Genomic DNA, 27,941 nt, shown 5'->3' on the forward strand with positions numbered 1-27,941 from the left:
GTTCAGACATCCTTGAAGACACATCGACCATGTGTGGAGGCACAGCCTGATCGCTCTCAATTCGAGCAGATTGATCGGCAACTTGGATTCTTCCGTTGACCAGAGGCCCTGAGCCGACTGAATCCCCATCACTCCACCCCAGCCTGAGAGACTGGCTTCCGTAGTGATCACCGTCCATTTCAGAGGAAGGAACGATTTTCCGGACTGAATCACCGGGGACCTCAACCACCAGATCAGAGTCCATGACTGGCCGGCTCACCTGGACCTGTCGATCCAGGGACAACGGAGATTTGTCCCATTTTGTCAAAATCTCCTTCTGCAGGCCTCTGGTGTGGAACTGGGCATAAGTTACTGCCTCGAAGGAGGCTACACCAGAGCGACGACCACTTGCGTTTCATCAGTAGTTTGACCGCAGATCTGAGAGGAGAAAGACCCTCGCTTCCCTGGAGTCCAATAGTAAACCCAGGTACTCCAGACGCTGGGTTGGCACAACCAGACTTCTTTAGTTTCAACAACCCCCCAAATTCTCGCAGTCTGCATGGTGATCGCCACATCCTCCTCTAATTCTGAGGCGGAAGATGCTCTCAGGAAGAGATAGTCTAGGTAACCCACGATAGTGATCATGCGTTGTCGCGCCAATACTGGAGCCAGTACTTTGGTAAAGACTCGGGGGCTGATGCCAGGCCAAAGGGAAGAGCCACAAACTGGTAATGGGCTTCCCTGACTGCCAAATGCAGAAATTCTTAATGCCGAAGTACACATCCTGGATGTCCAAAGACGCCAGGGAGTCCCCTTGGTGTAGTGCAGCAACTACTGAGCGAACCAATTCCATTCTGAACCTCTGCACTTTTACAAAGTGATTGAGGGCTTTTAAGTCCAAGATTGGATGTACCCCTTCCTTCTTGGGAACCACAAACAGATTTGAGTAGAACCCCTGGAAGCGTTCAGATTCTGGAACTGGTACAATTACCCCGAATCAGCAAGTCCCTTACTGCCCCTAGCAGGGCCTCCCTGCGAACCAGGGACACAGGTATGCTGGAGGGGAAGAATCTGTTTGGCGGCCAAGAGAGAAACTCTATCTTGTAGCCTGTGGAAATCAGGTCGCAGACCCATTGGTCGGATAACCGGGGAGGTCTACCAGGCTGCAAACTCCTGAAGGCAACCCCCCACCCAATACGCGGGTGGGGGCAAACCTTCATGCAGTAGCACTTTTGTTCACAGGCTTCTTAGGCTTGCGGTTCCAGGGACGCTTTTGACCATCCGTGGACATCCTGTCGGGCTGGGAGAGTTTTGTCGAAGCGCCGGGCGGATGAAAAAGCTGTTTGAGAGCGGAAAGAGGGCCCTTACCTGCGGCGTGGCTCCTTAGCCTTCCTGGCCTGCGGATTGTGGTTACTTTATTTAACCTGGATCCTGGGGGGTCCATGACCAGAGGAGCCGACCATTTCTTGAGAAGGCTTTCCTCAAAGGGGCAACACACCGCCATGTTTTTGGGGACCAAAAAAGGTCCTTTGCGGCCGATCCCATTCCCTGTAGATGAACTTGTCAAAATAAGCCAAATACAGGAACACCTTTAGGTGAACGTGCTGGCTTGCGGGACCCAAAAGGGACAGATACATCAGAGGGATCCGCTGGCTCCTGTATCTTCAGGGTATCACGCACAGCTGTGATAAGTGTGCCAACAAGCGCTTTGTCACACCCGGACGGGGAATCATCCTCACTGTCCAAATGGTCCTGGTCAGCCTCGTCTGATAGGTGAGAGCAGGGCCTGCATCAGAGCTCTCCCCAGAGGATGGGGGGGGGGGGGGGAGGGGCTTTTTATGCACAACCTCTATTTTAACACAAGAGTTAAGGAACGCCGTCAGAGTGTCCGTAAGCACAGTGCTATCCACAGGTGACCCGGTTGCAATAGCCTGAACCTGCTGCCGCATTGGGGGGGGGGGGCGGGTACCTAGTGCCAGACTCACCACCCTGGGGCATAGTGAATGTTGCTAGTCATGCCTGTAGTCCCTAGGATGTTACCCAGTTGCAGAGTGACGAAACTGTCGGCAGCAGCTGTATAGAATAGCGGTGAAACAATCTGCAGAGCTTGCACCAGCGTTCAGGGAAGAGCCATCCAGCATCCTGTATACACAGGAAACCGCATGTGAGAGCACATGTAAAGCTGTCAAGAGAACTGTGGTGAAAAGAGCGATCGGGCTTTAAAAAAAAAAAAAAAAAGTCCGCCAATGCAACTAATAGGAAAACCCTATAGAAAATGGCTGCTGAGGCTCACAAGGGGAACCTGCTTTGCTCACAGTCAAAATGGCTGCCAGACAGTGCCATGGAGAAGAAAAAAAAAACCAAAAAAACACAGAACAGTGCTGCCTGCATTCAGCAAGAACACCCCCCCCCCCCCCAGACCAGGACCAACACACTAGCCGCACAGAACCCCCTACAGATGAGACACACATCACCCGCAGTCACCCCCGGGGGGGGGGGGGGGGGGGGGAATAGGGACGTGGGAGAGAAGAGAAGGTGGTGAGGTGGCCCCCGAATCGACCTCCCAGGGAATGCCCAGCTGCTCACCCCACCCAAGCAGGGAGAGCTGTACTCAGTCCTGAAGAGCTGGTTGACTTTCCATCACAGACCTACTCCTGCGCAGTTACCGGGTAGCTGCTGGCCTGATATGACTGGGCTACTGATGTCTGGCTCACAGTATATGTTAACCCCGGAGCATTGAAGCTCACCGATCACCTCTGGAGCCGAAGTATGTTGTGGCCTGCCGAGCCTTAGCTGGAGCCTGCACACGCTTGATGGCCGGACTGGGGAGACTACAAGGATAACTTAACCAGCCTGTCACACAGCCAGCAGTTGAAAGACCCTGGTATCTTCTATCTTGCGCCAAAAAAAAAACAATGGGCCCGCAGGGTTCCTAGGTCATTCTCCTTCACTAGGCAAAATAAACCAGTTCTACCTGGGACCAGGGAGGGTTTTTAGCACAGGGTCCGTCCCCTGGGGCGGGACTAAAGTTCTGTGTATTGTGTTACAATTTTTGCCTAGCTCTCCTAATGGCAGGCTAACAAACCCATTTAGTTATAGAGAGCTGTGTCGGTTGGTGAATATAAGAGAAACAATGTTTGGTTAATCTTTACTGAGAATATATGAGATTCTAGCTTTGACAGAGGAAATGGCAGAAGTACAGGTGAGGATGGAATCAGAAGGCAACTGAAAACATGGCGCCGGCTTAGGCAGGAACAGATTAAAAAGAAACCAAGCTACAGAAGCGGTAAGATCCTAGAATGCAAATTCTTATCCTGGTGAGTTTATAAATGCTATACATAGTGGCCATATTTATTCTGTTTACTTCCTCTGTAAAGCAGAGCATACCAAAATAGTACCCGCCGGGCTATAGTTCAACACAATGCCAGCCCAAAAACTAGCATGCAAGTCTGATTGTATTCATGTGCTGCATTCAAATTATGAACTTCAAAAGTACTGAAGACCATAGACATGGCAACAAAGCATAAAGTCAGCTAGGGCTGAAACTAATCGATTACTATTTTCATAATTGATTAATCGGCCAGTAACAAAATGGGGTTAAAGTTAATGAGTCTGATGATATTTACCAGATTGACCCTCTAATGGTATATACACTATATCCCTCCTCTAATGGTATATACACACACTATATCTCTCCTCTAATACAGTATAACTTGTCTTATTCTCAGAGTGGATTAGATATTTTGCTTCCTAACCATATAGTTGGTTATTTATATTCACCACTGCATAGAGATATTTAAGAATTGCCTTGTCTCACTGATGTGAAATTTTTTCAATAAACCTTTTGTAAAAGATATTTAAGAATTGCCTTTTTTTAAACTTTACATATTCACTAAATTATACACCATGCTTTTTTTAAGGTTATTAACCAATTAATCGAAATAATCAGCCAACTAATAGATTATGAAAATCATTAGTTGCAGCCCTAAAATCAGCATTCATAATTAACACGTGTTTCAAAAACAGTCTCAACAAATCTCAGTTGCATGCCTGCACACAGAAGACAGTTATCAGGGCACCTTTTATACTAGGACAGTTATCAAAACATGAATTGCAACTACACTCAGTAAGTCACAGAAGTATATTTTTGAATGGTCAAGGCATAGTGTGATCACATTTCATATGTGCTCAGAAGTGTAGCTCCACTTCAAAGCAAATCAGGTTATTACAGTAATGCAAGAACCTTCATGACTAATGTTGCCAAGAGTCATTTGACAATAACCCATAAAAGTTGCACCGGCAGACCCCACAGGATACAGTACTTTTCCAATAGTCTTTGCTTATTACTACAGCTACTACAGGTCAATATGTTTCACATCTCTGCATAATTGCAGTTGAATTAAATGCATGTTAGAACTATGAAAAACAATCCTGCAACAGGATCAACATAAAAACATGCACTTACTCCAAAGCACTGCTCTTACTAGCCAAACCAGGGAGCATTTGCTCTGCAGCTGCTCCCTCAGGAGGCAAGACACGGCAGAGTTTGGGCCATAGAGGGGCAATTCCATAAGAGTAGGATAGTTTAGTGAGCCAGTTGTAGCAGATCTGCTGCCAGCACAGGACCATTAGCGAGATACCCTTTTAAACATTTGCCCTATTATGGAATCCACTTTAAACCCAATGATAAATTTGAATTGAAGGCAGCAGAAGACCAAAAATTTTAAAAGCAGGTTTTCAATTAGATCTTGCCAATCTACAAATTAAATCCCCATCAGTAGTGTACTTATCCACCTTTAGTATTTTTTCATGGGGAGTTTTATGCTCAGCTGCAATAGATCTATACCCAACGCATTCTTGTGAATTTGAATGCACTTGTAAGATGCAAGCATCCTTACCCATGATAGGCAGTAGATTAAAAAAAAAACTGACCACCACAAAAATGGCTTGTGAAGTGAGCTTGCACACTAGTTGCTGGTTATAACTTGCCAAGGTTGCCATTTTAAGCAAACAGCATGTACATGTTTAAAAAAAAAAACACCAAGTCACAGTTCAACTTTAATTTCATTATGAATGTAACCATATAAAAACCATAACTTATGAAAACAGTCACAATGAGCAACCTTTGAGAATTTGTAAAACAAAAACCCTTTCATGTAAAGGACATACAAAAAAAAAGGTTACAAAATGGCAGCGCCTAAGAAACAGTTCTTTCACCTACATTGTGTAGAGCACATCTGCTGTGGTCAAGTGGGACAGACTCCTTATAACCAGAAAAATTACCAATTTAAAGTCTACACTGCCAAGAAACATTCATCACCCTTGTTCGTGTGTTACTAAACAAGTTCCATATTGGCAGCAATGCGATTTTATTTTAGTGCCACATGATGGCTCTCAAAGTCCAGAAAACACCACATGCTAGCAATTACTGTAAAGACAGTCATGATTATGAGTGGAGCAAAAAAGGTGATTCTAGGACCACTAAATTAATGGAATGGAGTAATACTTTAGTACACAGATGGCACACAGGATCACAGGATACTTGCCAAGGCAAGTAAAACTCTGAACCTGTGGTAATGCCTTATACAGCAGTCTTAGAAAATCCACTCTGGATCTTTATTTACAGATTAGAAGGTTGACTGAGGTTCCCTGAAAACCTCACAGGCATTTTCTGAAGGGTAAGTCCACGTCATTAGTGCAGCTGGGACATTCAGGACTGGTCAGGGATTCTAAAAGACCTGTCTGCACACAGGCTAGCAGAACAGGTTAAAAAGGTGTATGCTATATGTAAATAAAACCACACAGCTAAATGTATACATAATGGGTTTCATCAGGCTGGGCAGTTCTTTGTTTCAGCGCATTCTGTAGTCTGTAGAACATGAAAGCTCACAGAGCTGGCCTTTGAAGTCGATGTCGATGGTGAAGTCCAAGTCACGCTGGAGGGGGGAAAGAGATTGATTAAAACCCAAAACTGTTGCACATGAAATGGAGCAAGTTTAAAATGCACATTTTTGCATTCCTCAATTTGTAGATACACATCATGCATCAATAAAAAGGCAGATCATCCTATACAGACCACCAGCCCTGCCATTTAGCAGCAGCCTCTTCCCCCAGTCATCAAAAACTGAGTGGAGAGTTGGAGGAAGAACGGTTGTGAACAGAGTGGGAGCTGCTGGAGTTAACCAGCCTGCAACTGTTGCTGGGCAGTTCTAGTAAAAAGTTGATATGAAACATTAATTTCGCCTGCACTTCCCACTCTGTCCTGCCTCCAGATCTACTGTGCAAAGGTGGCAGAGTGAAAGGGTAGAGCTGCAGGTTGGGGGTATGGGCTGTGGAGTGGGGGCAAAGGACACTACTGTGAAGGGGACATTGTGATTGCAAGGACCCAAGTCATTGCACAAATTATATGGCTTGGACCTCTGCTGGCAGACATTTTAGCAATCAGACCTCTGAATTTTAATTCAATACCCCTGCAGCATATGATCTTAACTCACAAAGTGTTCCATAAACAGACATACTATTATGCACATTTCAACTTTTTCACTAGTCGTACCCTATAACCCATATCTTCCTCCTAGGCAACATGTAAAAAACATGTCACAGGATAGGCAGAGGAAGTGAAATGCAGGCTATGACAGCCTGGCTTTTATATGAGGGGAATGAGGTTGGTTTGGAGGCACCCAATGATGCCAACACTCAGGAGACAGACTTGAGATTGTGTCCAAATACAGATACGTAATACAATATTGGCTGTGAAAGGGCTGCTCTAAACATGCGACTTACATTGTTCTTGGCATTCGGCTTCATGCTCATCGTTCCAAAGATCTCTTCCCCAGTTTTAACAGTCAAATAATCTTCCATGTAAAAGACTGTCTGTTTCCAGTGAGTGTATGGAGACTCTGGGCCTAAAAATTGGAACAAAGGTTCAATCCATTAAAATATTGACAGCTGCTTATATAAAATGCTTGTTTTTACACCTCTTACCACAGCAATTAACCATTTTTAAACTGCATAGGTTATAGCCAGCAACAATTCTGCCAAAGCATGAGTCAAGCATCTGCAGTCCTAATGTCATAGAAGGAAAAGAAGCATTGACTGGCTTAAGCAGAACCCATTCTCCAATGCAGTTGCTCACAACAGACCAACATGGATGCTTTACAGACTGGGTCTAGTTCAACATATATTAACTCTAGGAAACCAAGTTTACGCAAATATAAAATTTGATAGTTTTTATATGCAATTTTCAGCAGAGGGCCTTTGTTAATGAATGTCTCATACTCTACAATTCCCTGAATTTGACAGGTTTGGGCCCTTTCTCACTGATCAGTTTCAGTTAAAGCAGAACAAGGCATTTCTTTAAATCCTATGTAACGCTTCAAACTGGTTAGGTGCGATTTTAATAGTTCTGCTTGCTGCATTTTTGATGCATGTTAAAAACTAACCTCAATGAAATGAATGGAAAACACAAAACTCACCCACGGTTTGCATTTGATGCAATTTTGAGTCACATTTCACAGGCGCACGCTAGGTAATAAGCACCCAAAATACACTGGAAATGCATCAAAAACTTGTGTTTTAACAATGGAGCAGTGTGACAGCAGCTTTACTTTGCCTAAAATGAATTATATAGAAAGGTGTTATGAAAGCTAAAGAGGAAAAGTAAAGTCCATCAAAAAAATGAAACCAGGTTCTTGGAAACTTCAAGCACCACACAAAGTGATGGAGTAGAAGCATGCCTGGCACAAAAGTCATGTTGACTTGTATCAGATTTCCTCCCAGGCAGATTCATGGGACTATAGCCAATACACTGACAAGCTCCAGTGTAATGGTTTCAGCACTCTGCATCCAAGGTGTATCCTGTCCCCCAGCGACTAAATGCAATTAGGATGGTTTTAACTTTGTGTCCCCCAAGACATTTAGCCTGGTATCCCCAGAGGCATTTAAGGGAGAACTGCTTACTTGTAGAGAAGCCTGTCCTCTTGTGGCAGCGTGTGAATTCTATGTTGAAATAAGCCACCAAAGCATGGATGTAATCATTTCGCTTTACTTGGAGGCAGAATGGAGAGGTGAAGCTGAGGTCATCAACCTTAACGGTATAAATATCCACTTCCTAAAGAAAAGAAAATGAATCAAGTCAACTTGTGACGTGTGTAAAAACAATACCTGTAGAATAAACTTCCTATAGCAGTCAATGAAGACGCAAAGTGTTTCAAGTGAAAAAACACTGAAAAACACTCAAGTAGGTTGTCTGACAAATGTTACAAAAAAATTATATCCATCCGCAACACTGATGAGTATAGGACATACAGACAAAACAGGTGAAGAGTCAAGAACCTCATTTCAAAACATACCTTAATGAGACAGGAGTTTGACACTAGTTGCTTGGGATCAACCACATCAACAAGAGGTTCCTTGATGGCTACATCCTTGATACATGACATGTCAAATCCGTAGACATTCTCCCACCCTGAAAAGAGGACATTTACATAAGCAACCAAGATTTATACAAATTTCATTTTTGAAGAGCAGAAGAGCCACAATGAATGGAAACAGAAGAGCCCCTTGGCTGGGCATTGTGCTCCGATGTTAGAAAAGATGGCAAAGATTTTTTTATATTACTCAACAGCAGAAACTTAGTCATTTATTATTCTATTGGTTTTACAATGTTCCTTGATCAGTTGAGTCAAAACTCATGTGCCACACTAAACAACTCGCCAGCCATTCACACATGGTGGCACATGTACAGCCAGCCATACATGGATCAAAATTCAGGCTGGTTGCTAGATTTGTCTACAACCAGCCTGTCCCAAAACAATCATTGCCTCTTGCTATAGCAGGCAACACAGATTGTATATTACAACAATACAGCAGAGGCACTCAAAACAGGATTCATATCAATATTAAATATTTTATGAGAGAATTTATATTACACAACTTGGGAACAGAAAGTATTCATTCCTTGAATATCGGGTTGACCAAAAACATTCCATGGAGTGGCAAATAGGGCAAGTAGTCAATTTTCAAGAAGCCCATATAATTAAAAACGGCCCAGTAAGGACAGAAAATGGAAGCTGCCAGACTTGCTTGGAATGAGAATGCTCCATAGTCATGTTTATCCACTCTTATTTCCAGTCCTATACTGTAAAGCATGAGCATACCCAATTTGTTCACATGGCTGCTTGAGGCCACAGACTCATGAGGTATGGTGGAGGGCAGCCTCATGGCAAGCATCTGCACAAGTTAATGGCAGGTTCCATATCTCCAGCATGACAGGTTCCTAATAAAATGATTAGGTAAAGCTAGCCTACTGCAAAGTTCAAAAAGTAAATGATCCAACATCTCCCAAGTCACAGATGGTTACATTTTAGCCTCTGCTGTATAACCCTAGTGCAGGATTAAGGTTTCTCTTGGCAAGTTGAAAAGTGGTTTTGTTTGCAAAAGACAACTGGCAAGGAAATGGGGCACAGAGCACTGTATCAGGACAAAACTGCAAAATCTTAGAAAGCCAACTTGGTCTTCTCCAATGTGATGGAACACACAAGTCACAGTACAAGAGCAGCCAGGCTACATTTTCCAGGAGTAGAGCAAGAACACTCCCAATGTTACAAACATGCAACTTTTTATACAATTCCTTTGAATGAAAAGGCTACAAGATGAAGTGTTTTGTACTTACAGTGAATCTTGTAGTCTTTGTACTGTCTATCTTCTATAGCAGTCACATAAAGTGTTGCACGATCAGGAAATATAAGCCCATCAGGCGTCTGAAAAAAATTAGACCAGCTAGAGTTTACAATTTAAAAAGTAATCAGGATTTCCAACATGCATAATACAATTATGAACCTTACAATTTAGCACTTGGGCTTCCACAGTGAATCATTTGTCTATTGAAATTACCTAGGAATCAGGAATGCTAAACTGCAAAGCGATGCTCACGAATCCATTCAAAAACGTAAATTTTCTGCTAGGTTTTTAACATGAACTGTTAGGACAATTCAGTTTGTTGCAGGCTGCCAAATTGAGATGGGAATTTCCTTCCATGTGCTCCTTGCTGTTAAGTGCTGTTGGTTATTTAGTAAGGGGGTGTACTGGACACCTCTGCTGCCATTGTGTTTTCAGGGTGTCCAGTGCACCCATGTGCCTTGAGGGGTGGGGTCACCTCAAGGCAAACCTGCCCTTAATCTATCCATTACTATACATGTGCTCCTATGGAGACTCAATTTATAGTTAGGACAGCAGATACTGGGGTGCCTAGTCATAGCCTCTGCAGCTTATGCACGTATTCGAAAACAACTTATTATTAACATGAAAGACAGGATAAAATCTGTTGCAGGCTGGAAATTTGCTTTTCATTGACATGTTGCCCATCCATGTGCTCCTTGCTGTTAAGGCTAGTTATAGGTTTGGGCAGTTCTATCTACAATTGATGTTAACCTAAGGCTGTCAGCATGCACCATACGCCACAAATACCACCAGTTCCATTTTTACTTTTTTTTAAATGCATAAGGAAAAACAAAAAAAAATAAAAAATCAACCACATCATGAAGTATATTTTACATGCTTACCAGCCATTTATCCCGTGCATAAATAACGGTGTTGAGCATTGATTCATAGAACAGACAATATCCCATCCATTCACTGATTATTATGTCAACTTTTTCGACCGGCAGTTCCACCTCCTCCACCTTGCCCTTGATTATTGTTACAACTGAAAAGCAGCATCATGTAAGATTACATACAGACATAGGAAGACATACTGAATAAAGCCTTACAAGCATACAACATACCATGATCTAGCTTGTTTGCCTTCACAATCTTGATGGCGTAGTCTGAAATACTTGAGCACTCAATCTGAGAAAAAAAAAAAAAAAAAAAAAAAAAGTTGCTTAAAATTCTTCAAAAAAATAAATTTGGAAAAAAATGTACTCACCTCTAAATACCTGTTGCTAGGGGGTGGTCCCTCGTAGTCTGCCTTCTTCCTTGCCCGGGCTGGTGACAAATTCCCCTCGTGCCGCACTTTCACCTGGGACCTGTCACGTGTCCCAGGTGACTGTACGGCGTATCACGGCACCCAGCAGAGCAGGGGGGGGGCTTTGTTCCCCGCATAGCTGGACCCTGGGACAGGTAAGTGTCCGATTATTAAAAGCAGCTGCAGTATTTGTAGCTGCTGACTTTATTTTTTTAGGGGCACCCCACCTTAAAAAGCAAAAACCACTTTTGTAAACGCTATAACTTTTTGTGCAAACCAGTCACCTATTGCAATTTTTTTTTACCAAAAATATGCAAGTCTGCCTAATCTGATGGAAAAAAATATATATATTTTCGGGGGATATTATAGCAGATTGAGAAATTTACTGTTCAAGAACATCAAACACTTAAGGTGCAGCCTACATTTTTAAACAGTGTTGCAGCAATGTAAAGCACGGAGTCAATTCTAGACTACAGCTGGGTGCACTGAAAATTGGCCATATTAGGCACGCAACATCTCAGTTTAGAGCCGATTTCCAAAGAATCCACACATATGAGCAAGTGCAGCACTTGCAGACTATTAACTCCCATCCTGACCACCAACATTCCCCCAAGATGAGCAAGGTTAGCCTACCATTTGCGCCAACCCACCTAACAAACTTGCAGGCATAAACAGCATAAAATATAAAACCATTCCTTACCCCAATTACTTTTTTTGCCCCAGCCTTAGCTGCAAACATGCAGAGGATGCCGGTTCCACTTCCTACATCCAGGACAACTTTGTCCTTGAACAAGTGTCTGTTGTGAAACATTGAGTTTCGATAAGTCAGTGTTCGAACTTCATCCTTCAACATTTCCTGCAAAAAAAAAAAAAAAAAATGTAAATTGTTCTTCTAACCACCAAGGCCTAACAAAAACGTAAAGACCTGACACTTACCTCGTGGATACCAAAGTGCGCATATGAATCAAAGTAGTAGTCTTTAGAAGTCATCTCTTCAGCTGATGGTTTTACAGTGCTCTCTGGTTGGGTACCGGAAACCTAGAGGACAGAGTAAGACAAAATGACACCCATGTATTTCAGAAACAAAAAGGAGCAAGTCAAACATTTTGCTTATAAATGCACGCTGCGTTTGAATGTAGGTCAACACCTTGGGACTGAGGCCACACATGCTATCATTTAAAAATGTTGTAATTAAACCTATTGCCGAAAGGTAAACCCAACAGGGCTGGCATCCTCTTGCTTAATGCTTCAGACTCATCACCAGGTGTTTAGACAATTCATGGTCTACACCAGGCCTTCTCAGCCAGGATCTCCCTCCCCCACGGTTTCTAGGGGGTCCCTGAGCAGTGAGCATTGACAGACCAATCTCTCACCTACAATGACTAATTAAGGGACAATTTTGCCACCAACATGAAATGTAGGGTCACTTCTACACTACCGCAAGTGTATTAGTTATAGTGCCTAAATGTTTTTTTTTTTTTTTTTTTTAAACAATGTAAAATCGGTATCCTCAAATTATATATGGAAGAAAAAAGAAACCGTAGAGAAGGCATTAACATGGACCACTCCAACCATGAACTAGCTGTACACCCCCCAGTGGAATGGAGGACCATCTTGATACCCAGATGGAAACAGATATACAATAACTTATTTGAAAAAGGAATATAAATTTAAAAACGACTGTTGACAAATATGGTAACAGACAATTGTACAATCAAATAGTACCCGGCCTTTTAATATAAGAAAGTTCAGGGTACAGTGACGTATCCAAGTTGATCGTATATTTCAACTAGTTTCGCAAATGAGAGTCGCTTCTTATACCCGTTTTTCAGAGTTCCTGGTAGTGAGCCACATTCTCTGTAGTACTAAAGGTGTTTATGTATATAAAAAAAGATGTTTACTGTATTATACTAACAATGTTGACAATATGCATTTGTAGATCTGTACCAAGAATTTCCTGAAGCGACTCAGTCGCGAAACTAGTTGAAATATACGAGCAACTTGGATACTAGTCACTGTACCCTGAACTTTCTTATATTAGAAGGCTGGGTACTGATTGTACAATTGTCTGTTACCATGTTTGTCAGTCGTTTTTAAATTTATATTCCTTTTTCAAATAAGTCATTTAATGCATTTCTGTTTCCATCTGGGTATCAAGATAGTCCTCGATTCCACTGGGGGGTATACGGCTAGTTCATGGTTGAACCGCCAGTGTTTACTTGATGCCATTTCTCAGTGCATACACCAAGGGTGTGCAGTAGAAATCAGGTCTGGGTGTCCCATATTCTTTACTAAAACATTTCAGCCTACTGATGCATACCATTTTACTGTAAAGTGTAGACTGACTGTTGAGACCTCAATTTTGAGTGTTTCTGTGGGGAAACAGGATGACCACATATCAGCAACTGAAGGCTTCAGCTACCTATTCTACTTGTACTCTGAACGGCTGACAGATTTTAGTTTGGTATTGCAGTTAAAACATGTAAACTGCATGTATATTTCTGGTCTATTAGAATTTATGAATCAGGATTAATGGAGAGATTATCTGCAGGTCATGGGAATGATGATCAGAAATGGGGATTTATAACCTAGATTAGATTTCCCCAATTTATAGGAATAAATGCACAAAAACTTGTACTGAAATATGAAGGCTGCCGTCTCTTCCTGGAAGGTAGTTGCTTAGCTGTCCAAGATCAAGTCACCGACCCAGAACTCCAGATCTGCACACATCTCAGACAAACAGACCAGCGTGACAACCACAAACCAATCCCAGAAAAGATCAGGAACCTGCAATCTGCAAATACCTCTAGCTTCATATATTGCATTTACTCAAATGGTAAACTGCTGCACTAAGTGCTGAGCACAAAAATTATAAATGTGACCCCTTTATCTTACACTATCATTGCAATTGGCAATCATTGCATTTATGTCACAATTTGCGCAGCAGCTTTGCAAACAATTTGTTGGAAAACACTTTAAGGAATTAAAACAATATAGCCCATTTTTTGTAAAGTGTGAAAGCCAATATTCCACCAAAAACAAATATTCGTGTCCCTGGTCTCTAGGGGAGATGACAGGACAGTACCTGCCACATGCACCCCCCAACCAGTTATAATCTAGCACTGGAATGGAACTTTCAACCAGAAGAGAGCTGGAAGCAAGTTACGTACAGTGCAGAAATACATAGATATCAGCCAACATGTCACGCTTTAAACCTGCACATGCTCAAGGAATAGCAACAAACTATGGCACTTAATCTCTATAGGTGGCGCTTTAAACACCTTTACATGTTATCTGTTTAAAGTTAGAGGAGGTCTATCACTAGAATTCTTGCCTTTGCTTTAATGTTTGCAGTGATACCTCACATGTGATGCAAAGTTTATGTGTGTGGGCGACTTATGTAGGTGTTGAACTCTGTGTGCAAGTACAGGGGGGTTCTTTACATCATTTTTACACTGTCCCTTTACTTTTTTTATCACTTATTCCAATTACAAATACGCCTTGTAATCAAAATAAAGAGATGGCAGGTCTTTATGAAGAAATTTGGGGTCAAAAAGACCCCAAATCTCTTAACCATTAAAAGCAAAAGACCAAAAAGCTCTTGTCAAAAATAAAAAAATAAAAATAAACGAGTTTACTTCACCCTGGACCGGTAGGGGCATCCTGTTGCACCAGTCCTAGAGAGGATCAAAGCAGATATACTCCAATCACCTGTGTGACCAGAGAAACAGCATCCCTTCCTGCCGCTTCTGAACACATTCCAGCGGCTCATGAGCCGCTCAGAACACTTTCAAGAGAAAGCCAGCCTCTCCAGAAAATAAAAAATTACCAGGCTATGGCTAATATTAGCCATAATCCCAGCAAACCACTTACAAGCCGCAATTTATATGTACATATTGTGGTTGCCAAGTGATCAGGAGAAATCAGCCCCATAGATTATAAGCCGGTCTACAATTCAAATGAGGAAGACTCATTTTTCTGCAGTCTCATTACTTTACACACATTCAGGTAGTTGCATATAATGCACATATTTCATAGTCAGGTTGGCCAATACTTTAAAGGGAACCTGTCGCTGTTAACATTCTGTGGCACCATTTAAAGTGTACCATCTAATCCTGAAGAAAGTAGTCTGTGGACCCCAGGTGCTCCCAACCCGAGGTAGTTTGCAAATCTTGAGTGGGACTCGAAGTTTCATTACACCCACAAGGCACTGAAAGCTTTCACCAGCTACAGAGGCTTGCACATTGCATTAGAGGATACAGATGTAGGGCAGCAAGTGTAAGCTCTGCAATGTAGTTCCAGGATTATTTTCATCAGGAAAAAAAAGTTACATGCAGACACCTATTTGTCCACTGACAATATTAAAGCAGACCTCCAAACAAACAGTATTTTACTTGTCAATAGATTATGTCCTGTTCTGCGATTCACACTTCTCTGCCACATTTGCACAGCCAGGTATGAGACACTTACACTTGGAGTAAACCGTAAACTTTCCAGCTGTAGCTTACTTATTGGATTCTTTATCAGCACACTGCTTATCTACCACTTCCCAACACAGAGGAAGGTGACAGGGAGCTGTAAAGCTGAACCAAATATACCAGTAAAGACTTGTCTTCCTGGTTATGCTATGTGACAGCCATACAAAGACTAGAGGATGGTATGAAGTAGATCCTTTTGGCAGGTAAAAGTTCACACATTTCTTTCAACTGTGTATTTGTCTGCCTGTAGTACTGCTTTAATATGAACAGTGGCAGGTTCCCTTTAATCAGCAGTGTAGAAAGGATATTTACATCTTCCATTGCAGGCGACAGGCTCATTCCATTGGCCAACTTGGCTACAAAGCTCTAGGAAAAAGTAATGAGACAACGCATTAGTTTTATGTCTTATAACTGAATGTCATTCATGTAGGTGGAGCAGAATGTGTACATGATGAATCACACACCTACAGAGTGAACCATGCTGAGAACACGTGGCTGATCATTCAGAAGACCCGCAGGAAATTTGTGCTAACAGCTCTACTATTAGAAACAAAAAGGGCAGGAAGATGCCTTGCTCTTAGAGCTGTCCCAGTACTACAACTCCCAACTGAAAACCTAAAACCGAGAACAAAGCCAACTTAGAAATTCAGTTTTTGAATGTAGAATTCATTCTTCTGTACACCATACTAAAACCGAACTGACAGATGTAACTGTTGGTGACAGCAAATTGTTCTCCAACTAGAATCTACATCCCGATTAAAACAATTTAATGTCGTATGGAACCAAGTTAGGATAATTTATATTTGTAACATTCCAATTCATACCATAGATAAAAATGAGCTGCTTACCACATTCGCTTACCCACAGGGCTCCCACATTTGACTGCAAATACACCTAGGGCCTGTTCACACTAGAAGGCGGTGAAAGAAACCCGCATCCCATGCATGTTTGCTGCACCATTCAGAAACACCATGGTTGCAATCTGCAGTGGATGTCAATAACTTAGACTTTTTGCACAAGTCAAACAGCATGTTTGCCCACACCAGATCACATGGTACAAAAGTACAAAGTGGTGCCATAAATGTACATCAAGCTGCACAGCTCAGTGTACATTACCACAGATGGGCTGGGAGTACAATTTATAGACGAATAAAAACTACCTGAGTTTTATTAAAATGTGAGTTTAGTTTGTTACATTTTCATGTGAATTTTTGGGAAGTTCATTTTTTCTGACTGTGGGAAATGCAATACAGCATGTTGGAACCCACAGCACACGTCACCTATAAGAATGTAAATGAAACATGTGCTAGCATCAGATTTGCTTAGGGGCTTAAGGGCTGAAGGGCCGAAGGACCGCATGTCCTAGCACCATAAAAACAAACACTTGAGAACCAGGCAGTAAAAAGGACTGCAGAAGGCAACATATATGCTTACTTCCGTGGCATTTCTACATATAATGCTGAAAATAGAAAGCATAAAACCCTTAGCCCAATAACAGATATAGCCTTAAAACACCTATAAGACCAGTTTGAAAGACTAGTCAGTCTTGATAGGAACAATAAACTACCTAGCTCGCACAACAGCACCCTGGTAGTCCACGAACTACAAGCCAACAGCCGCAGAGGCTGTCAGTACTTGTAGTCCTCCCATTCACAGAAATCTGAATGATGTTGCTGTGTCGGCGGCAGACTCCAGCACAACCACTTTATTTTTTTTTTATTGTGACAGTGAGTTCAGGGATAAGATCCCCGGTTCACTGTCACTAGAGGCAACAGGTTGGGGAGCAGCTGCAGCAGTGGGAACATGTTGCATGTTCCACCCTAAAAACCAGATGGAACATATAGAACCTGTTCCCAATTGTGAACTTATTCCTCAACTGTAAGACCATGGTGAGAACAGCACCACAACACAAATCTTCTGTAAAGTTGCTCACAAAAACAAGTCTCCCAAATTGATGGTTAAGACATCATGCAGCCACCGGCCCTTTTAATACAAGAACTACTTGCTATGGCAGCAGCACCCAAAGCCAATCGATGAATCTGTTTGGGCAAGGACATTGTGTCCAGTGCAGTAGGGCCCCATTCATTTGAGAGGATATAGTTCCATCCACGGCCATGATGCAAAGCATTGTGGCATGTGCACATCCCCCACTCTTGCCTCTGCAGTGAATGGGGGGGGGGAAGCAGTTAAGTGGCAGTAAACATGAGATGTTACTGTCCCTCAAGTGCACCTGTAAACAAAATACTGAACACAGTAGGTTGCTCATGACACGGACCCATTCAAGAAACTTTCCATTGGCTCAATGAAAGCAAAGTGCTCTGGTTGGATGAGCTGGAGAAACATGCTGGTGCTCCTGTTTCTCACAGAACACTTCTCATGTATGCAAGAGTTCCCAGAACTGCACATGTGCCAAGTGAGGGTCCTTATGTGCTCAGTAATCATCAAGGCTGATGCTCAGTGCAGGAAGCTGGTGAATATCACTACCCAAGTTATTTTCAACTACCATGGGGATCCCACAGGTATGGCACACCCATACTTAGGCTAAGTTCCCATTTGTGAGCAATGACGCTCCTGGCCCACAGGCAAAATTTACTGTTCATTAAACACGGGTGCAATTCTAGCATTATGCAACACATGACTTCTTTCCTGGCAGGTACAGCTGCCCATTCAAATGAATGGGCTTCTGTACTTGAAGCATGCATGCACAAGTGCAAAGACTTATATGGTTCAATCTAAAAAGGGTAATACTATTCATAAATCTCGATTTAAAGTGATATTAAACCCAATAGCATTTATATTGCAGCTTACCAATTCTTCGATATAAAGGCTGCATTTGTTTTTTCAGCTCATTCCTATCACCTGGTGATTCGGCCAGTAAAGCCTGATACACACCATGAGAATATCGGATGAATGCTTGTTTTTGCATGCAAGTCTCATATCAAAAAGGAACATGTTACTAAAGTTACAAAAAATCTTGTGCAGCAGAAATAAACTTCAGAAGTGATGTAATGCATTAATATCAGAGCATGCGTGATCTTGGTCACAATTTCTCATACAAAAACTATACTACTACATGAAAAACATTCTGAAAATGAAAATTTTTGACCCAATTTTCTCATTGTGTACTAGGCATTAGCTTTAACATAGAAAACTGTCCTACAAGATGTGGCAGCTAGTGTTGAGACAAACCATTTCTTGCTTCCCAGGGTGCCTACAATGATCAGATTTTATGCAAAACCTCACAAAAAAAAAATACTGTATGCTGTAATAAAACAAGAGCTGGGGTTTGGCTTCAATTTGTTGGCGTATGTAAACATGCTAGTACAGCTAAGACCTCTTTCACATAAGGCAAACTCCACCAAGTGGATCAACCTGCTCAATGGGGGGGGGGATCTATCCGCTGATCCCCCACCAGGCAGGTCACAGGACCGCTAATACAGAGCAGACACAACCCACTGTTCTCTATGGGGCAGTTGGATAGAAATTGACTGCCTGCATCTGATCCAGCCAATGAATGCAGAATACCCATTGGTCTGTTCTTGGCAGACCGGATGCAGATGGGCGTAAATAGACATCTACATCCACCTCCCCATAGAAATCAATGGGTGGACCCATCAAGCCTGCCTGAAAAAACCAGCTCAGTCCACTTGTGTGAAAGAGGGTCTAACACTCACCCCCAGACTGACATGGGTGCTGTGCAAAATGTGCCCCCTGTGCTCCTCAATCCAGAGTGGGGGTACGCGAGGGTGGAGTGTTACTGGCCGGATGACATGGTGAAAGCATGGAGGGAAAAATTCTAAAAAGAAAACTAATGCAGACACCACATCTGATAGTTAAGCTGCAACATATGCCATTAAGTAACCCATTTTCTTTTAGAAGCAAGCACGTGTGTACAGGCCTAACTACTCCCAGGAGGCCGGCAATCACTTGGGTCATTCTAAAAGAAAATAGGGGGCTATATCTATAGATCACACATAGGGATGTGATCCGGGGCACCCGGTAATATAAGGAGAAAGGACGAGGGCAGGCCGCCGTGTAGCAACACAAAGGCCCGGCTCCGCCATGCACATCCCACGTGGGGGGACTCTAGCACAAGGCAGCCCTTTGTACGGCCGGCATGTGGGCGGAGCCAAGAACGCCGGACAAAGCGAACCCCGCGGTATACGGGGCGCACGGCGCGAGAAACACGCGGGCGTGTGACGTAAGCACCAGGGCCTGGTCACACCGCTAAGCCCGCATCTCCTACACGCACAGCTCTACATCCGGGGCCCGTCACACAACAGGGCCTACCCGACCCGTACCTCACCACCGCCGAATGAATCACATTGAAAGGCGACCCTCTCTCTATCTCCCCCCATTTTACCTCCATGTTGCAGGTGCTCGCTTCCGCCATGTTGCCAGCGCCGAGTCTCCCTCACCTCCTACACGCCACGCAGTTCGAAGCCTATGAATGGAAGAGAGGCTTCCGGAGAGAGAACTGCGACATGCGGTGAGGCCCGGCTCTATATGAATCCTCGCAAAGCTCCGCCCACCGCTGCAATCGCCTGGCGCGCTTCATGCTCCTATCACAGCCAATGGAGGGGGAGGCTGAATAGGGGGCGGGGTTCCGGCACACACTATGGCTTGATTGGATGTAGCCGCTAAATCTTAGTCATTCACTAAGGGTAGGGAAACGCCCCTTCACGGCGATAGGCTGATCTGTCAAGACGCAGCGTCCTGAAGTGATATAATGGAGGCTGCGGTCACTGGGCTCCAGTCAGAAGAAGATGCGGGAAACTAATGAGAAGAACGAACGTTCAAAACACAATTATGTATTAAATATAAGAAATCGTTTATTCACTCTGTTTTCAGTCTATTTTGTAATATATTAGGCCTAAGACATTTCTGTGTGTGGGGAATGCACACTATTAGATTTTCTGCTGATTTTTGTCTTTGGATTTACCAAAACCATATAATATGAGGTCAAACCTTAGGAGTTTCAGTTAGTATGTAATCAGACAGGCCGTTGCACTACATGGTTTTGATAAATCTGAAGACAAAAATCTGCAGAACATCTAATAACTTCCTGACTCTGGCCGTCAAATGACAGCTGGGCGCCGCGACTCTCGTTCTGGGTGCACGTCATATGATGGTCCTCCAGAATGACTGCTCTCACGTGGGGGGGGGGGGGGGGGCGAGCATCATGGTGATCGGTGGTGTGGTGTGTCAGTCTGGCACACCGCTACACCGATTTCGGTAAAGAGCCTCTGACGGAGGCTCTTTACCACATGATCAGCCACATCCAATCATAGCTGATCACGATGTAAACAGGAAGAGCCTTTGATCGACTTTTCATTACTCGCGTCTGACAGACGCAAGTAGAGGAGAGCCGATTGGCTGCTCTCCTGACAGGGGTCTGTGCTGACTTTGAAGCAAAATAATGCTAATTAAAGAATGTATCTCACACAGAGTGATGCTGTGGATACATAGGGGTATAATAAGTGCCACGTCCCAATTAATATTCTACAAGAAAGACAAAAGGTACAGAGGCTGCAGATGGGCATCAGGCTGCATTGAGGCTGCAGATGGGCACTAATCAGGCTGCATTGATTGGCACTGACCATTATTTTGTTTCACAAGAAAGACAAAAGGTGGGGCTTCTGGACTTTTTAGGCACCATATATAAAATAACAATCATGCAATAATGATAAAAATCAACATTTTATTAAGAACATATTATTTTTTCCATTGTACTGAACAACAGAGATTGCTAAAAAAACATCTAATCACAGCAGGACTCATATACTCCATAATATACAGACTATACCACCATTCCACATTTTCAATTTTGAAAATAGATAGTAAACATTTAATACATAATCTTCAAAATATGATTATTCTACTAGCGGTATTAGGTGTACTGCTTGAGAAGAAGAAAGCTCTACATGTTTTGTGTGTTTTAACACGCTTCTTCTGGAGCGAGAGATTTGTGTGACAAGTAAACTAACAAAAATGGGGAGGCCAACAGCGTATATAGGTCACCATGGGGACATGTAAAACATAATAACCAAAATTTAAATAATAAAAAAAGAACAAAGAGAAAAGAAAACTCACTCAAAAAAGTAGGTTCAAAAAAGGGACCGCAAGAGGCTGACTCCCAATCATATAGAAGACTGCTGCAGTTTCAATGTTCAAATAGTTGATAGCAACAAAGAGCAGGCATCAATACCTCCCGTTCAGGAGAGGGTTTTTTTTTTAATTATTATTTTATCTTGTTATATTTTTTGCCCACGGTACCCTAAGAGTAAGATAGCCACCAATTATTTAGTAAATCACAAAGAGAGAGCCTCTAAACTTTTAACTGTATCACACCACTGTTACAGATTACTGGCTCTGGTGCAACTACATAGAGAAACCCTCTTGTCTGAATCGGATGTTCCACACGGTTTGAGACAACTATATGATCTATATGGTCTTCTGATTTCAGGCTTACAAACACTAGATGTTTGCAGGAGAGGCCATACCTTACAGTGTGGTGAGTGCTCCAAATATATTTCATTTTATTGTATTATGATTACCTTTGTGATTTACTAAATAATTGGTGTCTCTCTTACTCTTAGGGTACCGTGGCCAAAAAATATAACAAGATAAAATAATAATAAAAAAAAAAACCCTCTCCTGAACGGGAGGTCCTGATGCCTGCTCTTTGTTGCTATCAACTATTTGAACATTGAAACTGCAGCAGTCTTCTATATGATTGGGAGTCAGCCTCTTGTGGTCCCTTTTTTGAACCTACTTTTTTGAGTGAGTTTTCTTTTCTCTTTGTTCTTTTTTTATTATTTAAATTTTGGTTATTATGTTTTACATGTCCCCATGGTGACCTATATACGCTGTTGGCCTCCCCATGGCTCTGACAATTTTATCCCTATCTCTGTTATTGAATCTGCAATATATCACGTGTTGACTCATGTCGTTTAATACTTATTGTATTAGGGATGTGATGCTGTATAATATATTTGTATGATTAATTAATAATAATATTTTTGTCTTTTTGTTAGTTTACTAGTCACACAAATCTCTCGCTCCAGAAGAAGCGTGTTAAAACACGCAAAACATGTAGAGCTTTCTTCTTCTCAAGCAGTACACCTAATACCGCGAGTACAATAATCATATTTTGAAGATTATGTATTAAATGTTTACTATCTATTTTCAAAAGTGAAAATGTGGAATGGCGTTATAGTCTGTATATTATGGAGTATTTCGATTTTTTTTTTTGCAATCTCTGTTGTTCAGTACAATGGAAAAAATAATATGTTCTTAATAAAATGTTGATTTTTATCCTTATTCCATGATTGTTATTTTATATATGGTGCCTAAAAAGTCCAGAAGCCCCACCTTTTGTGTTTCTTGTGAAACAAAATAATGGTCAGTGCCAATCAATGCAGCCTGATTAGTGCCCATCTGCAGCCTCAATGCAGCCTGATGCCCATCTGCAGCCTCTGTGCCCATCTGCAGCCTCTGTGCCCAACTGCAGCCTCTGTGCCCAACTGCAGCCTCTGTGTCCAACTGCAGCCTGATCTGCACCCATCCAATGCAGCCTGATGCAAAATCTGCAGCCTCTGTGTACATCTGCAGCCTCTGTGCCCATCTACAGCCTGATCTGCACCCATCCAATGCAGCCTGATGCCCATCTGCAGCCTCTGTGCCCATCCAATGCAGCCTCACCATCTCTCATGCAGTGCAAGAAATCGGGGATCGGGGGGACAAGTGCCGCCAGAATCACCAAGCCCATCATTTTCTGTGTACAGTACTCGGCTCTCAGTCCCACCTCCGCCATCGCCATTGGACCAGCTCCTTTGATTGACAGAACACTGGTCCAGTGGCGGAGGCGGACGTGTGTGTGATGTCAGAGCCAAATAAACAGGACATGTCAGCTCGGTGATTCCGGCGGCACTCGTTCTCCTCCGAGGTACGATATCGGCGTATATAAGCCACCAGAGATTTTCCCCCTATTTGCAGGTGGAAAAAGTGCGTATTATAGGCTGATAAATACAGTACTTGACTGAGTTCCCTAAGTTCCCTCTGGTGCAAGCCATCTGGTCCCGGTGATTTATTAATGTTAAGTTTCCCAAGTCTAATTTTAATTCTGTCCTCTGTAAACCATGGAGGTGCTTCCTGTGATGTGTCATGAGAATAAACTCTGCAGTTTTGGTTACTGAAGCCCCCGATTTCCTCGTGAAGACTGGAGGAGAAAAATAAATTCAATACCTTCGCCATCTCCCCATCCTTTGTAACCAGATGTCCTTCCTCATTCTTCATGGGATCAATATGGTCTGTCCTCCCTTTTTTAGTATTTACATAAAGAATTTCTTGGGATTTTTTTTTGCTCTCTTTGTGTCTTTCATGTTCTATTTTAACCGTCCTTCTTGCACGCTTACATTTCTTGTTGCATTCTTTCTAAAGTCTGAATGCTGATGATGATCCCTCAACCTCGTATTTTTTTGAAGGCCTTCTTCTTTGCTTTTATATGCATTTTTACATTGGAGTTAAGCGGTAACTTGCACCAAAAAATAAATAACAAGCATAACAATATTATTCTTGATATCACTAGAATAAAAAGCCTTTGAAAATTAGTTTGCAACAACTCCATCAGTATCACCAGCAGAGCAGCTTCATTATTATCCCATGAAAGAAGAAGAGAATTGTGCGCTGCATTTCGAGATTTCATAATTTGCCACGTCACAAATGTTAATTCTCCATTACGAGTGCTAGTTTATAAGACCGACCGTTTCTGGCTCGTCCTTGCTTCCGAGGATGCGTGTTTGTACGTTGGACGTTTGTACGTTGGTGTACACACGCTCAGAAAATCCAACAACAGACATTTGTCCGCGGAAAATTTTAAAGCCTGCCATCCAACATTTGTCCAAGGAAAATCTGACAATTGTCCGATGGAGCATACAAACGGTTGGAATTTTCCAACCGTTTGAGGTACGAGGTAAGAGGCTTTAGAGTAGATTCACATTTGTGCGGGTACAGCAGTCTATTCATTTGAAAGGGCTACTGTACCTGCAAGAACCCCAGGGAAAGAATTCCTTGGCCCTTTCTTAAAAACGCCACATGGAACTGCATGGCGCTGCAGCACTGTGTGGTTATGCGCAAGTGAAAATGCGCAGAATTTTCTGATGTGTGGGGGTGCCATTAGGAATGAATGCCACCTCCGTGCGTCTGCTAAAAAGCAGCGTGTTTTGTCGTGGGTCAAGAAATCACTAGATCGTGCACACGTTCCCAACCTGCATGTATATGAACTTAGGCTTAGGGCCGGTTTACGCCACTTGTGGTGTGGGAAACCCACATTTCCGGGTGGGTTTCCAGCATCCAATTGAACCCAATGGAAACCCATTGGAAACGCACTGCTCTCTTTTAGATGTGCGTGGGTGCCATTAATTGTTAATGGCACTCCAAACGCACGCGCGTTTGTGGCAACCAAAATGCACGGTACCACAGTGCAATGCAGTTTAGTGCAGCACAATTTTGAGGCTGGATTCACACTTATGGATATAGCCCACAGCAGGGGTCCAGTGCATTCATGTTCTCCTTTTCAGGGATGAATCAAGCCCAAATTTGTGCCTGAATTCAGACCTGAAACAGAGCCAAAGACGCACAGGACCCCTGTGCAATGTGCTCCGCGGCTGCTGCGGAGATGTGTGAACTGGCTCCATCGCAAGCCAGTCACACTCTCCTTTCATCCAATTCGCATTCAAGCCTATGATAATATGTCACAAACGTTCTGGTACTCGTTTGCAGCACGGCTATGGCACGTTAATAACATTACAATCTATATAAAAAATAAAATAAAATAAAAAAGGCATTTGTGGTGCGGTTTTAATGTGTGTCAAATAATGCACATAAGGCATTTATTGGAGAGTTTTTCATGCTCGTCAAATGCATCTATAAACATACATTAAAGAGGAGTTCTGCCCGCCCTTTAAAAATTAAAAGTCAGCAGCTACAGTATGTGTAGAAGCGCGCTGCACTCGCTCACTGGCCCTGCAGAGTGGGAGGGACCAGGAGGGGGGCCGAGCTGCGGGCGTAATTCGCCACGGCCCAGTCTCCCGAGAGTGGGCACAGGGTACCTGTACAAGATATAGGTATTGTAAATATCTCCTAAACGTGCATCGTTTAGGAGATATTTACATTACATGAAGCCAGTGTAATCACTGGCGCATGCACTCTGAAGGAACGGTCAACCGTGTCGTTCCTTTAAATCCCGGTGTCGTGAACAGTGGCTCCTGCGTGCACGCACAGGAGTGAGGTCATTGTGGCTCAACCAGTCACAGAGCCGGAGCCACAAACCCGGAATCAAGACAGGTGAAGATAGGAAACTCTGCAGCGCTGACATTGCGGCACTGTAACAGCTTAGTTTTAAGGTAAGTTTCACATCATGTGCTAGTATGCAATGCATACTAGCACATTATGAGTTTACCTTTCAGGGGAAAAAAAAATGTCCATCGGTATACAACCGCTTTAATGCAGTAGTAAACCGCAGTTCTTGAGAAAAAAAAAAATTCCATGCAAGGCGATGTCATAATGTGCTAGTATGCATCACATACTAGCACATTATGAGAGACTTACCTTAGAACAAAGCACTCCAGTGTTATGCTGTCACCGCTGAGGGGGCTGACATCTCCCCCCCCCCTCTTCCTTTCGGGTTTGTGTCCTCTGGCTACACGAGTGGCCAGGGGTACGATGATGTCACCCTCACACATGAGCACAGGAGCAGCCATTTTCGGCACTGGCTCTGAAAGTTAAAGCGGAGGTCCACCCTAAAATGGACCTTCCACTCATCGGATTCCTCCCCCCCTCCGGCGCCACAATTGGCACCTTTCAGGGGGGAGGGGGGTGCAGTTACCTGGATAATCCAGGTAACTGCACCCACTTCCGGGCTAGCTCTCTGTGGAAAGGGGCGTACATTACGCCCCTTTCCGCAAGTGCCCGCCCCCTTCCGCAAGTGCCCCGCTGCCTGCTGGGAAACACACAGATCCCAGAGGCAGCGGGGACCGTCCTCATTGCGCAGCGCGGCTCGCGCATGCGCAGTAGGGAACCGGGAAATGAAGCCGAAAGGCTTCATTTCCTGATTCCCATACCCAAGATGGCGGCGGCAGCACTCGAGTGTCGATCTAGAGATCGGCTTCGGGTGCCGACATCGCGGGCGCGCTGGACAGGTAAGTGTCACTATTTTAAAAGTCAGCAGCTGCAGTATTTGTAGCTGCTGACTTTAAAAAAAAAAAAAAAAACGCGGAGTCCCGGCGGACTCCCGCTTTAAGCACTGTATGCCAGACCTTCAGAGTGCATATGCAGGTAACCTCACCGGCTGCATGCACTCTGAATATCTCCCAAACTGTGCAAGCTTAAGAGATATTCACAGTACTTACAGGTAAGCATTATTATAGGCTTACCTGTAGGTACAAGTGGTAGAACAGAGTTTACTACACTTTAATGCTTTATGTGCATTTGTTAAGAGTCAGCATTTTGGGGTTCACTTACTAAAAGCAAATATAATGTGCCCTATGCAAGTGAAGTTGCTCCAGAGGTTAGTAAATAAGAAGATGCTCTGCTGACTTCCATCATCCAATCATGTGCAAGCAAAAATGCCGTTTTTTTTCCTGGTATCTGATTGGGTATTCTTTGCAAAGTGGAGGTTTTAACTTATTTACTAAATTCTGGAGCAACTGCATTTTGAAAAGTGCACAGCCTATTTGGCTTTAGTAAATCAACCCCTCAAGTGTGAACAAGTCCTGATGATGTCAGTAGGTTTTGCTCAGTGTTCGTCTTTTAGTATCAAAAACATGTCCCCTGATCAGAGGTCAGTGCAAAACTTCATGATGGCTTTTGGTGAACTCCCAGCCCTCACACTATAAAAGGCACTATATTCCAAACATCCCTCTGTCAGTGTGTTTAGGCCATTCAATGGGCACTTAAATACCCATCAGTGCAAGCTTTCAGTGTCGCCTATCAGTGCCACCTATGAGTGCCCATCAGTGCCGCCTATCAGTACCACCTATGAGTGCCCAGCAGTGCCACCTATCAATGCCCATCAGTGTTGCAGACCAGTGCCGCCTATCAGTGCCCATCAGTGCTACATATTAGTGCCCATTATCAGTGCCCATCAGTGCCACTTCATTGGTGCCACCTCATCAGTGCCACCTATGAGTGCCCATCACTGCCGCCTATCAATGCCCATCGGTGCCAAACCAATGCCACCTATCAGTGCCCATCAGTGCTGCATATTCGTGCCCATTATCACTGTCACCTCATTGGTGCCGCCTTATCAGTGCCCACCAGTGAAGGAGAAAACCTACTTAATTACAACATTTTATAACAGAAACTATGATAAAAACTTTTTTTTTTTTTATTTGTTTAGCAAAAAATAAAAACCACAGAGGTGATCAAATACCACCAAAAGAAAGTTCTATTTGTGAGAACAAAATGATAAAAATGTTTGTGTACAGTGTTGCATGACCACGCAATTGTCATTTAAA

The 27,941-nt window shown here is 43.2% G+C and overlaps 1 protein-coding gene and 1 non-coding gene across 3 annotated transcripts; both read right to left on the reverse strand.

Moving 5' to 3' along the window:
- Positions 1 to 5,024: 5,024 nt before the first annotated feature.
- PRMT1 (protein arginine methyltransferase 1) lies at positions 5,025 to 19,953 on the reverse strand. 2 transcript variants are annotated; one of them, XM_077457165.1, is made up of 11 exons: positions 19,787 to 19,939; positions 15,736 to 15,789; positions 11,882 to 11,983; positions 11,646 to 11,801; positions 10,764 to 10,827; positions 10,542 to 10,684; positions 9,653 to 9,740; positions 8,331 to 8,446; positions 7,939 to 8,089; positions 6,763 to 6,884; positions 5,025 to 5,915 (listed from the first exon to the last, which is right to left on the reverse strand). In XM_077457165.1, the coding sequence occupies exons 1-11, from the start codon at positions 19,814 to 19,816 to the stop codon at positions 5,832 to 5,834; spliced, it is 1,110 nt and encodes a 369-aa protein (XP_077313291.1). In that variant the 5' UTR covers positions 19,817 to 19,939; the 3' UTR covers positions 5,025 to 5,831. The 2 variants fall into 2 exon arrangements, with proteins under 2 accessions (XP_077313291.1, XP_077313292.1); XM_077457166.1 differs by lacking the exon at positions 15,736 to 15,789 and having other exon boundaries at positions 19,787 to 19,953.
- On the reverse strand, positions 13,992 to 14,122 carry LOC143934722 (small nucleolar RNA SNORA54). Its single transcript, XR_013263360.1, has one exon. It is a non-coding gene; the product is annotated as a small nucleolar RNA SNORA54 (small nucleolar RNA).
- Positions 19,954 to 27,941: the final 7,988 nt, after the last annotated feature.

This window comes from Lithobates pipiens, unplaced genomic scaffold (genome assembly GCF_037356315.1).
Source record: "Lithobates pipiens isolate NorthernLeopardFrog02 unplaced genomic scaffold, aLitPip1_a1.2 Scaffold_27, whole genome shotgun sequence".
NCBI lineage: Eukaryota > Metazoa > Chordata > Amphibia > Anura > Ranidae > Lithobates > Lithobates pipiens.

Coding starts and splice junctions, on each gene's coding strand:
- PRMT1 (XM_077457165.1), bottom strand. CDS start 19,816: ATGGCGGAAGCGAGCACCTGCAACATGGAG. Junction 11,984..15,735: donor TGTCGCCTGCAATGGAAGAT/GTAAATATCCTT, acceptor TCTGTCCTCTAG/GTTTCCGGTACCCAACCAGA. Junction 6,885..7,938: donor GAGGACAGGCTTCTCTACAA/GTAAGCAGTTCT, acceptor TCCAATTTTTAG/GCCCAGAGTCTCCATACACT.